General features: G+C 34.5%; 1 protein-coding gene across 1 annotated transcript; it reads left to right on the top strand.

The window, feature by feature from the left end:
- Nucleotides 1-944: 944 nt before the first annotated feature.
- On the top strand, nucleotides 945-14,977 carry COPB1 (Coatomer subunit beta; the record flags this gene model as incomplete). Its single annotated transcript, XM_012936579.3, has 13 exons — nucleotides 945-1,001; nucleotides 2,437-3,147; nucleotides 3,185-3,467; nucleotides 3,514-3,797; nucleotides 4,990-5,220; nucleotides 7,327-7,519; nucleotides 8,842-9,164; nucleotides 9,909-10,223; nucleotides 11,235-11,459; nucleotides 11,834-12,019; nucleotides 12,191-12,454; nucleotides 13,868-13,999; nucleotides 14,873-14,977. Exons 2-13 carry the CDS (start codon nucleotides 2,452-2,454, stop codon nucleotides 14,975-14,977), a joined length of 3,237 nt encoding a protein of 1,078 aa, XP_012792033.3. The 5' UTR covers nucleotides 945-1,001; nucleotides 2,437-2,451.
- Between the last annotated feature and the right edge of the window lie 305 nt (nucleotides 14,978-15,282).

Below are 15,282 nucleotides of genomic sequence, written 5' to 3' on the forward strand. Positions count from 1 at the left end.
GTTCTCCATGGTGATCTAGCTTCATTTCACTTATGACCTCGACTATTGAAATTACTATTACTTACGTCTGTTACTCCTCGTAAAGGAACATAGGCCGCTCACCAGCATTCTCCATCCAACCCTGTCCTGAGCAATCCTTTCCAGCTACTTACAGTTCCTACTGATCCTTTTCATGTCTGCTTCTATTTTCCGACGTAATGTGTTCTTTGGCCTACCTCTTTTCCGCTTCCCTTCAGGATTCCAAGTTAGGGCTTGCCTTGTGATGTACTTTGATGATTTGCGTAATGTATGTCCCATCCATTTCCATCGTCTTTTCCTAATTTCTTCGTCTGGAAGCCGGTTCGTTCTCTCTCACAAAAGGCTGTTGCTGACGGTATCCGGCCAATAGATGTTGAGTATCTTGCGTAGAATATAATATCCACAAAAACCCTTCTCCGATTAGAGAATAAGTGTTCTGATCATTTTAATATTGAAGCTTGTCGAGTAAGATTGCCTTCATTTTGAAACTCTGTGTTTAATCGCATTAAGGATTAACTTAGGTTATGTGGTATTATTCACGGTACATATCGTGTGGTTACCTTTAAGTACAGTTTCCTGAAGCGTTTGCAAGCCATTTCAACGGGGTATTTGGACTTGACTTCTCAATCTACTGAGAACTCTGCTGAGACGATTTCTTACATATCCGCTGTCCACGCCTGAATGTCTGACCATAATGGACACATGGTTGATAATAGCCATATTGAAGTCGAAACTGACACTATATTATCACTACTACCAACATGTGCATTTGAGATCTGATATATCCCCTTTATATTAGGTTAATATAAGGTCTTTCAACTACACTTATAAGTCTTAGTTGTAGCTCCTTCGATATTTCACATGATGAGTAATGCAATTGTTATATTGTGAAACTCCAGTCATAGGACGGCAAAAGTGCTGTGTCATCTCAACCAAAAGGTGCGCGTAGTCTAATATTCGCGTTACGTCATCGACGTGTGAAGGTGTGTTTCCCACGTAATTTTGAGTGATAATATATCATTTGTACATGAAAACAGCCACCTCTCAAACCAAAATAGCATAATCCAAGTTTCCGATTTACTTTGATCTAAAATTCATCACTTTGTAACCATATTGTTGTTATTTTCAATGACGTTTGTACATACTTCATAAAATGTCGAGTAAAAATTCAGGCTAGGTGGTTTCTAGCAATAAATGGACACGGTTTTTAAAACTTCTGGTCTCACGTTTAGTACTTGTTCTTAGTTACTGGCATGAATACATAATTAGCAGTATCACAAAAGTGTAAAACGATGTATTCATAATTAGGATGATTATTGTAAAGTGCTTAGCATTTAATTATCCAGCAAATTCGCTTCTATGGATTGTAGGCGTCAGGCAATCTCTGTCTTATATTTGTCATCAACTTAAAGTTTGGATGGATGTGTTGGCATGTTATCACTACTACCTTAGCACGACGAGATGAAATTAAAAGATCAATAATGAACAAGATCGACACTAAGTAGTAGCGTTGTTAGTGGAGTGAATTAAACATCGAGAATATTGTTTCAAAAAACAGTGAAAAAATATGTAATAAAGACTACTGGAGTTCAACAGGTTACTTGGCTGCACACAGTGAGGCGAGTTTAATGTGCATTGATTTGTGCCATCTGACTTCACGCGCACAAAACGTACGCCTTATAGTTATAGTTGCAAGTCGACTCACCAGTTAGTACGGGTTTTCCATTTTGTTAAGCATCGAGAAGTCAGGAAGACAATAACTGGAGCAACATGAGCAAAATCAGGAAGGACGCATTTGTAAAAGCCAAAAGTCCAGGAAATCCTTTCGCTGGCTTGTACTCAATTGTAGGTAGTTCTATAAACGACATAGTTTGTTTGGTATAAAATTTAATATGTCTCAGCATCATATAGCTCTACCATCATACAAGTTATTATAGCAACCGAACTACTAATCCATTATTCCAACCACTATAAAGATCCTAATCAAGTCCCAACCTGACCAAATCGCATGTTGTGGTGAAGGGACCCGATATACGGCAAATGCGGTTACAGTATCGTCGTAAACACGTAAATTATGTTTTCTTACATATGCTTTCATCTCAGGTCTTGGCTTAAGCATATCTTGAAATATCAGCCTAAATTTGCTGTGTTAATGTTTCTCTTTACTTAGCTATTCGCCGATTAAGAGTGCATCCTCTTATTGTGCTTAGCAAAGTTATCTCGGGCTGTTTTCTTAAAACCTTGTTTCTGTATGCATCCGTATCTATATCTGTGAGTTTGACGCCTCATAAAGTTTCTTTATCCCTTTGGTTATAGAACTTTCTGTCGGGCTAGGTATTTTATGTGGATGTTGTAAAGAAGACGTTTCTAATGTTTTCATGCGATACTAAACATTTTATTTATTCATTTATTTTAAAGGCTGGTTCAAGGAGTATGGCTAGTGATCAAATATGCTATACTTTAGTCGGTTTGTCATCTGAAGCAAAAACATATACTGAGCAAAAACTCAAAGACGATTTGCAGAACAGCAATGATAATGTGAAAAGAGAGGCACTTAAGGAACTTATTCGGCTAATAATTAATGGCGAGAAGTTTCCCAATTTATTGATGCCTGTGATTCGCTTTGTTATGCCGTCACAGGATCACATGATTAAAAAGCTGTTGCTTCTATTTTGGGAAGTTGTGCCTAAGTACAGTTCGGATGGGAAACTTCTACATGAAATGATACTAGTGTGTGATGCTTATCGCAAAGATTTACAACATCCAAATGAATTCATCCGTGGGTCAACTTTACGATTTCTGTGTAAATTAAAAGAACCTGAATTACTGGAGCCTATTATGCCATCTATTCAACAGTGTCTGGAACATCGACATGCATACGTTCGACGAAATGCAGTGCTGGCAATTTTCACGATATACAAAAACTTCGAATCGCTTATTCCGGATGCACCTGAAAAAATTTTAAGATTCCTCGAACAAGAGCAAGATTCTTCTTGTAAAAGGAATGCTTTTATGATGTTACTTCATGTCAGTCAGAGTACTGCTCTTGATTACCTTACTTCTTGTTTGGATGAAGTACAAAATTTCGGTGACATTCTTCAGCTCATAATTGTAGAGTTAATCTACAAAGTAAGTCCACACATACATATTTCTTTTTACTCTCTAGGTATGTCTTGATAAACCTTCTGAAAGGCTACGGTTTATTCGTTGTATTTACAGCTTATTACAATCTAGTAGTGCTGCTGTGCGCTATGAAGCTGCAGGAACGCTGACAACACTAAGTTCCGCCCCGAGTGCCATTAAGGCAGCCGCAAGTTGTTACATTAATTTAATCCTGAAGGAAAGTGATAACAATGTGAAACTAATTGTATTATCACGTCTCACTGATTTACGTCAGTATCATGAGCGTATTCTACAAGACCTAATTATGGATATCGTGCAGATCATAAGTAAGTTTGTTGTTTTTCCATCTGATATATTCTCTCCGTATTATAGATGCATCTGACATGGAAGTTCGTCAGAAAACACTTAATTTAACGATGGATTTAGTGACAGCTCGTACAGCGGAAGAATTGATTAAGATATTTCGTAAAGAACTTATCAAAGCTTGCAGCACGAATACCCGGCCTTCAGCTTCAGCGAGTGATGGAGAAAAGTCTTCTGCAGATGATCAAAATTCTGACGAATCCGTTTACCGTTTTTCACTAGTGCACACTATATATGATATTTGCTTACGGTTCCCAGAAGTATTACCAAGCATTGTACCGACAGTTTGTGAAGTAAGTATAATTTGACCGAATAAAATGGCTAGTTATTTTTTCCCAGTATGTTTTTATTTTTAGCAAAATTCAACTGCTTGATATGAGTTTGACCATTCAGTTCACTTCGCCTTTGTATCCAAGATCAATGGATGCGACAACGCTACTGCGACTAGTTCTGAGCTTTGTTACATCAGTCAGCCAACATAGAACGTAGCACAAACATGTATCGATCAAGTTACCACACCCTTCATTCACTGTCTCCAGACATTGGCTGCCGTTATCTCCTAATTGGAGTCCATAAAATAATCAATGATGAATTAAAATGACTCACATATGTAAAAGTTTCAGCTTTATCATTGCAACTTTTTGGTGCATATCAGACAGTTAATTAGTCGGTCACAAACGTTGTAGAACCTAGCATATGTAGTGATCAACCGAATCTCTAGCACCTCATGTTCAGAAAGGGGGATACAAACGAGATTTATGTATTTTTATGTAATTTATTGTTGGCGTTTGGGTTGTTCCGAGGCTTTTTTTAACTGAAATTCCGACTCGAAGAGCTATTAAGTGTTAAAATCTACATCTTATGCTACGTTAGATTTGTTTGTTTTCGTCCCCAATTTATTCTAACAATGTGATTCTACTGTGACGTTATATCTATTTCCTCAGTTTGATGAAATTTCATATTGTCTTTGCATGATTCCTAGTTTGATTGTACTAGTTGCTAAATCGTTGTCTGTCGACCTGGAGTAATCACTGGTCGCTGGACATCAATGTTTAAATTGTTTAAATTACTTCTAATTCGACTAAAAGGGATGCGTAACGAATTATTACTTGCGGAAATCATCAAAGTTTACTAATCTAATCAGGGATTACTTTTTATAGGTAAATAATTTCATACACTATTTTGTACAACCAGTTGAGTTTAGCTGCCTGATTTTTATGGGTGTAATGAACGAAGTTATCTAAATGCTGTAAGTTATTTGCTGAAGTACCTTAAGAGGCAGTGAAAACTATTAGTTCTATGGAAAATAAGTTTTTCTGAACAGTAGACTTCTATGTTTTGATAAGGTGTCCATGAAGTGTGTTCTATGGTTTCATTATGAATGAACACAAACCCAAATCTTCTAAATAACTTGTCAGTGCATTAGTTTATTACATAAAAGTTTAGTTGGTCTAGCAACTGTTGCCTTTATTTGTAATTTTCAAGATTTTGACCTACGAAGAAATTGGCGATACACGAGCTGCAAATGAGGCTTGTAAATTTTTACGTGAAATTTTGGAGCGATTTCCTCAAAGAAAGGCTGACATTTTGGAAAAATTGATGCAAATTTTTCCATCGATTATCGGCCGTGAAACTCTTCGACATTTAGTTTGGATTTTTGGTGAATATTGTACTACTTATGAAGAAATTAACTCCTTTATGACTCTTATTCGCCAGGTAAGTTTGACTCGTTACAACGCTCTCAAATCATTTATTTTTTGAAACTTCAGTAACTTCTTTCATCACAGTATTATCTTCGTCGAAAGCAACCGTGAAAAAGTCAGTTGAGTTTTCGTGCCTTATTATGAATTGACATTCAGTATTATTTCCAGACTGCCGTGTTAGAAGGTTTATCATTGAGAGACCATGTGGATTAAATATTGATTTAAAGACGAATCCTGAAGTAACCTAATTAAACGTTTTTAGAGTGCTAATCCAGCTTTCGCTGTTTTCGTAAATCGTTGATCAGGGTACTATTCAATGATTGTTACAGTGGTACTTATAAGTTAGTGGTTAAAGCGCCTAGCTTCCAACTAGTATATAGCAGTCCCTAAACTGGCCTTGCCTATTTAATTTTGCGTAGTTGGGCAGCTTCACTAACCCTCAAACAAAGTGTAGCCCAAAATCGTACTTGATAAACGAGTTACATTGAATTAAATATAATTGTGTCAGTATGCTTTCTAATGGATTGTGTATACTGGAAAATCTTTTGATTGCTATCATACTTATCAACTGTGGTCTCTCCGTACTTTATGACTAAGTTTCAATGTTTTTTATATAAACGTTATGGAATTTTTTGCATATGATAGCAACACCCTTAATCTGTTGAAGCAAACAAACATACCTGGAAACATTTCAAGGAACTCACAGATACATAGCATTTTTTTTCTATTCGGAACACCTTAAAAACTTTAAACGAGTTAAATCGTTTATCCTAATTAAGTACAGATGACTTTTTGTACTAATCAGTGGATCGATAGCTAACCCAAAATCTTGTTTGTTTAACATTTACATAAACTAGTTAGTCTACCGATGTAGAGTAGTAATTTCTCAACTAGTGAAACGCTAAATGATTGTTTGGCTTTGAATAAAATATGATAAAAATCCAGTCGCGCACCATAAAAGGATTGATAGTTCTGTTAAAGTTTACATCGTTAGTAACTGAATACAGTAGCATTTTGAAATAATGGAATCTGATTGTCTAGAAAAGATTGGGTATCGACGCTAGGTAGTATCTGTCAAAAGGTTATGCCGATTAAAAACAGTTTGTAATCTGCACATAATTGGGATGAATTATTATTGTTATTGAATGTGCAACAAAAAAGTTTCATGTGATTGTATGTAAATGTTTGACTGCCACATTTCGGGTCCTCACATCACAGTAATGCTATTCACTAGCTTGTAGAATTTATCTCTAGTTGCATTCCGCTTGCAATCATTGGAAACAGCATAGTTGTAAGCTGAAAATGTCACCTATTTTCTTCCCAGTTACTTCCTTCCGTACAAAATTCTCTTGAAAATTTATATGAAGTATACGTTTTGAATTGACATATCAAGAACTTATTTGCAACACGGTGAAAAGTCTCAAGCCGACTTTGTCATTAATACTGCTTTCCAGTTTAGTGACCGAAATCTGTTTGTTGTCCGATCCACATTAGCATGTAAACTTTGTGGATGATAAATTTGCTTTGCATACGCAGCTTCAGAAGGGGTAGCGTTTTAGACAAAACATTCAATCTCAGAATACTAATTATGTGGGATGAAATAAATGAGATTCATAGTCAAAATACAATAAACATGAGAAAGTGGAGCTATTAAACAAGATTTTACTAATAGAATGTACACAACATACAATGTGCTACGGTACTTCGAATGAAAAAAAAAACGAAATCCTGTTCATATGGCCCTTATGGAGTCAATCGAAGTCGAAGATTATTTGTTAGGTTTCAAGATGATAGAACAGAATCGGAACTGCTACTGAAACCATTACATCAGACAAATTGCTCCATTACAAAGACCATTCATATCCCAGACTGCTGAGACAAACTGCTAACACTCTAACATATTTAGCGAAATATTGACTGCTCACTTTCCTTGGACGTTTGTCCTAATATTATTAGGCAGAAACACAACGAAGAGTCACGATCAAATTTTTAAGCTCAGATAAAATCTATATAAATTAGAATTTATGGTTTGTATATGTCATATGATCTCTAAATACATAGTTATTCCTACTAAATTCTGTATTCACTTGATTCACTTTATGGCTATCATTTTATCAAGGTTATCGGCGAGCTACCACTTGTTGATGAGGAGTTACGCAGACAAGCTAGTCAAGTGAATTCAGTGAATTCCTCTGCTGAAAACCAAAGTCAGCCGTCCGTGCTAATTTCAGGTGATGTAAATGTTGGTGTCAGTCCAGCACAACGTGTTACTGCAGATGGGACATACGCAACTCAGTCTGCTTTTACTCTTCGTAGGTTACGTAAATCAATATATTTGGTTTTACAGTATAATGTATTTAGATGTGTGTTTTCAAGTTTCAGGCGTCATTGACTGTAATCAAAACCCCGCATTTCTGAAATTTTTTATTTCGAAGTTTCGCTAAGGATGGTATTTGATATGTCATCGTCTATCGTCAAAATCATCAGCTAAGTATTCATTTACTCAGCCAAGATTATCTTCGCCATATTATTGTGTTCGTAATGACTCAGATACCCAGAACACAAGAAGATACCGTGCAAAATTGTGAGGAAAAGAAAACTAACAGATCCGATTGGTGTAACTGATACAATAGGGCTTCAACACAGTTGCTGTATATTAAAAATATATGACTAGACAAAAACATCAGTTTATATATATATATATATATATATTCACAACATAAACCATATAACAAAGCCCATGCAAATACTTGTTTTTTCATCTGTTCAACTAGCAAAACTAAACAGCTTGTACATCCTACAAAGGCCAACTAGATGATCATATTAGTTATATTAACAAGAGAATTTAGAGCATATTAAGCAATACCTAATATTAGTATAGCTCATTTATCAAGAACAGGTTTATTAACTCGTTTTTTAAAAGCATTTTGTATGCAAGGTAGTGATAATACGTGGATCTTTGAATTGAAGTAGATGAAACGGTGTTAGAACTTCAGCCAGACAGACATCATCAACATAGAGTCTGGCACAGGCATGGGTTAGCTCAAGATACCATACCTCATTAGCAAGATAAGATGAAAATAACAAGATGAACGCATGACCTGTTTGTTGAATGCTGAGTTCTTTGATCACGAAACCACTGTTCCGAAATTAGGATTGCTCAGTCAGACAGAAGGCTACTTTTTGCTTATAATTTAAACTTTATGTTTACGAACTGTTGACGTTATCATTTATTGTTTTCCGACATATTTATTTCTAGCCATAGCTGAAATTAGGCGTAAGGCGTACAACACCTTGTAAGTAACCCTAAGATCTGCTGTCATGTGTTTGGGCGTAGTGGATATCATGATTCAATGAGTGTTACACCTTGAAACACTAAGTTCAATGGTTTTAACATGTATAGTGCATGCTGGTTCATCCCTAAAGAGCGTGTATTGTAATTGAATTTAACTGTAGGACATAAAGAATCTATCACACGTTTTGGCGTTTAATGTTTTACTCTAATGAACACGTGTTTAAAAACATTATCGTCGAATTGTTTAAAATATTTGTCCTATGAAACAGCAAATGTATTCACGTTAGAAGTGATTACCTACTGATTAGTTGCTCTGTTTCCTTTCTAAAATTATTTAAGGTTCAAATAAAGATTCTAGCTCAGTGAATGCAATCAAACGACCTGTCCTACAAGCAGCTCTATTCGAATCACATTATATGCCTGGAGTTGTATTATCTGCCTGTTTAGTCAAATTATTTTATCGATATTCATTGCTTCTTAAACAAGAACAAATGAAAACCGTTAAAGATGAATGCACAAAAACTAAAATAATTTCAAAAGAAAATTCATTCGCTGCTGAATGTATGCTTATCATTGCGAGTATGATACATTTGGCTACTAGTCAACTACTTCCACATCAAGTGAATCCTGACCACTTAGATCGTATGTGGATTTGTCTAAAGGTAGGGTAATTTTTGATTTTATGAAGTTTTTGTTTTGATTTTTGTTTACTTGTTTTATTGATGCACGATGGTAAATCGTCTTACTTCTATGATGATTAATGTATAATGTAATAGTGGTAGTTATAATTGGGCAAAATCGGTGACCGAAATTTCTCTCCTTATAAACGAATTGTTCGATTTTTACGTGACATTTATTTAGCGAATGTCAATCGTCAACATGAGATTCAAATTCAATTTGTACTACCTTCCAACTCTAATAATATCAAATAAATTATCTTTTCAAGATGAATACCTTTCTATGGTTATAATGACCAACTTTGCTTTCATTGTCGATTTATTAACATGAACGGGTGGCCAGTATAACTCAGTACAGTCCTGACATTTAAAGCATTATGTAAGCAATATAAAGTCACAATGAAATATTTTCTACTTGATTGTTTTATAGGGTGCTAGTAATACTGAGGTTTGATAATGCAGTTTCTGAAAATTCTACATTTGAGTAGAAGCTAGGTGTGTTAAGTTAACTTCTCATAGTACTTCGAAACCCAGGATCTGTTCAGACAACTCACTGGACTTGGTGGCTCAGAATCTTATCTGTTGACGATTCTTCCCGGACTAAATAAACGGTAAGGAGTATTAGGGAGTGGAAAACATATTTAATGTCAGTTCTATTTCTTCTGGGATTCTCTATGATTAATGTTGCGTAATAACGCCATTTTTGGCTTTACTTTTTCATTTGTACAGATCTTGGCTGATCGTCGTCCTGAAGTCTTAGAGGCTTTCGAACATACATCTCGTGGCTGTCTTACTGAAATGCTTGCATACCAAGAGTCAGAACGTAAAAACAATGCTAAAGCTCGTAATCAAGGCTTAATTGAGCATCAAAAACAATTGGCTGAGTTGAATCGTGCGGACGCGCCGATCAAATTCTCTCTACTTACTGGCCAAACTGAGTTCGGTGACACAGTAGATCGTTTTGACTTAACACTTAGTCAAGCGCTGGGTGCAGGTGGAAAAGGCAGTGCTGGTGATGCTTATGCTACATCTAAACTCAGTAAGGTAAGGTAAACAAATGTTATTTTTAAGAGCATGGCTGTTTTTAGCTACTCACATCTTAATATTATTGGAAATAGTAGATTTAATTAAGGCTCCTTCATTTCTACAACCTAAACAGGTGCAGTCGCTCATTGGTTAAATCACTCTCTCTTTAACTACTAGATCCCACGTTCAAACCTTTCTACCCACTTTGGTGTGGATGGCTGGTTAATGTCACTAGTACTCACACAAAAGTGTATCTCAGGGTTACGTCCATGTATCTGTACTCGGTGGTCAAGTTACAGAAGTTTTTAAAATACCTATAGTCCTACATAATTGTTTCCAAATCAACTTTTACTCCTATCAAGTGATCATATAAACCACGCTTCATGTGATGAATTTTTTTATAATATCCAGGTCAGTCAGTAATAAACAGTGTATAGCTTTGTAGGAATATGCGGGATATGCATATTAAATCACCTAAACAACATGAGATCAATGAAATGAATAACTGTAGTCGAGATAATCGAATTAACCATAATATTGAGAATGAATAAACATTGTAAGAAAAATAAAGAAAAACATATGTATGAGGGAATACTTCAACTGAAGATCCAAAAGAAGGTAAAGAGTAAACCCGTGATTGATCGTGTACCATGCCACCCAGTATATTCTTCCAAGTGCTTACTACCTAGATTATAACCATTGATCATTTTGCTGTGATAGCTGATTTGAATTTCGCAAATTTTTTTCATTTGCAAGAAGATATTAGACATACAAGTTATTCAGCGTTCTATCCACTAAGTTCATTCAGTTACGGATTTGAAACCCTCTCTGTCTACTTCAGTTTGAACACCTGAATAATATTACTTGTTCACAAACACAAAATATGACTCAAGACCGGTTTCATAAACCTTATATCTGATAGTTCAGTTATATAATGATAATTTATTATTATTATTATTAATACTCTGCTGTTACCAAAATTATACATTTATTCAGTGAATCAGTTATTTTCTTTTCAAAAATTTTTAGGTTCACCAATTAACTGGCTTTTCTGATCCTGTATACGCAGAAGCGTATGTTCATGTGAATCAATTCGATATTTTGTTAGATGTATTAGTTGTTAATCAAACTAAAGATACACTGCAAAATTTAACATTAGAACTGTCTACATTAGGCGATTTACGTCTGGTTGAAAAACCTAGTCCATTAACAATTGCACCTCAAGATTTTGCTAATATCAAAGCAAATATTAAGGTTAGTTTGTATTCTGTACTGTGTATAGTTTTTATTAAATATTGTATTAAAGATATCATAAAATTACTGAGAAATACAAGAAATTATCACAATGAAGTTTTCTATCTTCCTGCTTTTTAACGGGTATCTAAAAAAAAGAAAGTTTTGGGTTTTGGTGATAAAAACCCATTAGCGAAATCAAAAAAAGCTTTATAGTAATATTATGACTTACAGTTACGTTTCGTAAGTTGTAGACGATTTAATTATTGATTATATTATATATTTATTTATTCTATTACTTATTTACAATGTGCACAATTGAATATCGAATTCACTATCTTATTGATTTACATTTCAACCTAGTTAAATTAATTGAATTTTATATATGTTTTCAGGTTTCTTCCACAGAAAATGGTATCATCTTTGGAAATATATCCTACGATGTTCGGGGTTCATCTGGCGAAACAACTTGCATTGTGTTAAATGATATTCATATTGATATTATGGAGTACATTATGCCAGCCACTTGTACACCAAGTGAATTTCGTCAAATGTGGTCTGAATTTGAATGGGAGAATAAGGTGAGCATCAAACTCATAACAAAATGTTTGAACGTTGAATAAATGTATAAACAAAGTTATCACATCAACTTATTCTTTTGAGTCATACTCAATCGATTCATGTTATAGCTTATTTCTCTTCATATAAATTTATGCTCAATTACTTATTTGGGCTCTTTGTGATCATTTTAGGTTACTGTGAATACACAAATCAAAGATCTGTTCACCTACTTATCTCAAATTACAAGCCATACGAATTTACGTTGCCTAACACCTACCGAGGCTCTTTCGGGTGATTGTGATTATCTTTGCGTGACGCTTTATGCCAAGACAATATTTGGCGAACATGTTTTAGCTAATTTATGTTTAGAAAAAGCGGAAGCTGATCAACCTGTAACTGGTCATGTACGAATTCGAGCTAAAACACAGGGTATGGCTGTTACAATGGGAGAAAGAGTACGTTCAGTTTAACCCTTCTGATAGTCAATATCATGTACTTTAATGTGAGATGAATGTAGTTTAAAAGGAAACTATTTAATAGTATGCTGTAATAAATCAAGTTTTATATTTTCTGGTTGTTTTGTTGTATTTAAAGTGAGTGACTTGGACAATGGTTACCAGTTTAATTCATATATCTCTATCGTTTCCTCTTCGAATCCAAAAAATATTAATTTTCTTGTCATATTCCTATATTGTATTATTTATTCATAGGTAAGGAAATAAAACCATTGACAACCTCAATTATTAATCTGATTTACATGACTCTTACAGTTCTAGGATAAGTTATTATTAGAATAATATGATTAATCCAGTTTGCTCATATTATCAATAAAATTCACCATAAATTCGAATACTTATTTGTTTGTATAATATACATAAATACTGGTACACACAGATAAATAAGTGAAGTCTTAAACAGTTGAATAAATCAATCAGAATAAGTGAGCGACTATAGTATATAGTGGGACATATAATTTAGCTAGAAATACCGGCGAAACTATAATTTATGAACAAATCAGTCAGATTTGAGATGGATGATCTTGGATTTCGACGTGAAATTCATCCACTCATTTGGCTAAATACCATTTTGTCATAATAGCTGATGTCAGTTCGCGATGAAAACATTAAATCTAATTTCTAACCCTAACGTTCAACTGTAAATCTTAATCTTAATTCCTCATACTAATACATAATCCTCATTTAACCCTATTAAGTAGGTGGACATTCCAAGGTCATTTTAGTGTTGCTCTAAGGTCGTCCATATGATTTTGAGATGGTGGAGAAGATTTGTAGCTCAGGTGGATGATTTTGATGGAGTTTTGTCCTCTGAGCTCAGAGGACAAAAGGTCGTCCATAGATTATCGTCTTACCGAAATACCATCTGAAAGATTTCCTTCAGTTAAGCGATTTCCTCTCACTTTTTCTAATGTAAAATAAAACCACAACAAAATCCCTACTTGCTTCTATTCGGAGTCATCCTTTAAATTTATAGAAAAACTAAGGATGTTGCTTAAATAAAATGACAAAGTTCATTGTCATTATTATCACTTACCACGTGTTAATTCACAAGTTAAACTAGAAAACTTATCGTAAACCGAATCACGAATAAAGCACTATCTTTTCAACTTCTTTAAACTTTAAATAATCGCCTTTATGCATTGAATCCCACCTTTTGATTGGAGAGTATGAATTGACTAGGATTCTCTAATTACTTTTGGAAATATCGGTGCCTATTGTGATCCGAAGCGATGGGGGTGTATATCTTGTAACATAATTTATGTATAGCACTATTCTGACTAACTAGTATATTACCACTGGTTTATTTTGCAATTCCTATCTTTCTATTGGTTTCACATTTCTGTTTTATAGGTTAGCAGCTGTCAAAAGAACTGGCCAGTTAATAATTCCCGAACCCCAAGTGACAACACTACAAAACATCAAGATGATGAGAATTCCGATGAAAATGTAAAACGTTCTCATTCACCAGTTAATAATACATTGGTGAATAGTCACTAACTTACTTGCTTTGATTTTTTTTTCATTCTTTTGTCTACAGGGAACTCGGTTTATTTCTCCCTGTATTCGCTTATTCCTACTCAAATTGTTTTGTTGTAAGCTGAACTGGATGAAACCTTTTAATAATCTGCATTACTTTTTACTCATGAGTGTTCTAAGCACTACGTCTTTGTAATAGTTACTACTCTGTTTTGGTTCTTTTATTCACTCCCCCTTTTTTGTAACTTAGTCTAATATAAATATTTTTTCTGAGATTGCTTTAATTTCCTTAAATACTGCTGAAGTTCTACGCAAAATTCAGTTGAAAGGACTGAGCTTAAGTTATGTGTCACGTTTTCAGTCTGACTTAAGATATGATCAGTGAAGTTAAATATTACAGGAAATTTCTGTTTTGTTCTCAGTTAAAATACAAAATGGTTTAAAATAATCCGCTCGATTAACGTACATAATACAGCGTGAATGACAAACTTCTCATAAAAAGTTTAAATCGAGAAAAATGTAATATTCATTTAACACCCTAAGTGTTTATGGTACTGCACAACGTGTAACATCCTGATCCAAATGAGTGGTTACAGAAGGTTAAAGCACAACTTGAATAACTAGACTACAATATTGTAAACACTAAATGTCTGTGGTTCCCGTTCTGAGATGAAATTAGAGGTTGAAAATCTGGTTGCAACCAAGTATCTGAACAGACAGAAGATACTTTAACTCCCTACAAGTGTTATTGATTTAAAGGTTTGGTTTAAGAATCATGCAGATAGTAAGAGTTTACTTCCGGAACGTTACTGTAATTTCCTTTGGAAAACAACAGTTGTCTGTCACATTTTGATTTCAACTAATAGTCTTTCAATTTAGTTTAAATGTGATAATCTTGCTAGTCATTTTGGAGCAAACTTTCTACTTATCACAGGTTATCATGTTGGATTTTCTCAAACACAGTATCGTATTTTCACAGAATAAAAATAATACCCTTGTAGGATACATGAATACTAAAAACAAGAATCGAGGATACAGTTTCAGCCCGGTCATAATTTCGAACTTATACAAAGCTACGGAATATACCGTGGAAAGACGAAGATTTTGATAAACACAGCATTGTACAAAGTACTGATAAATCAACATGGCCATATATATACGGGATTCTTTGAAGCAGCAAATGACAGTTTTATACCGAATTCGAAAAAACCAAGTTTTTGTTTAGCATGCATAAGTGTTGGTATGTGACGGTTCTTGACACTCGATGGTTTTCAGGGTAACTAATTTAT

The sequence above is a fragment of the Schistosoma haematobium genome, chromosome 2, assembly GCF_000699445.3.
Source record: "Schistosoma haematobium chromosome 2, whole genome shotgun sequence".
NCBI lineage: Eukaryota > Metazoa > Platyhelminthes > Trematoda > Strigeidida > Schistosomatidae > Schistosoma > Schistosoma haematobium.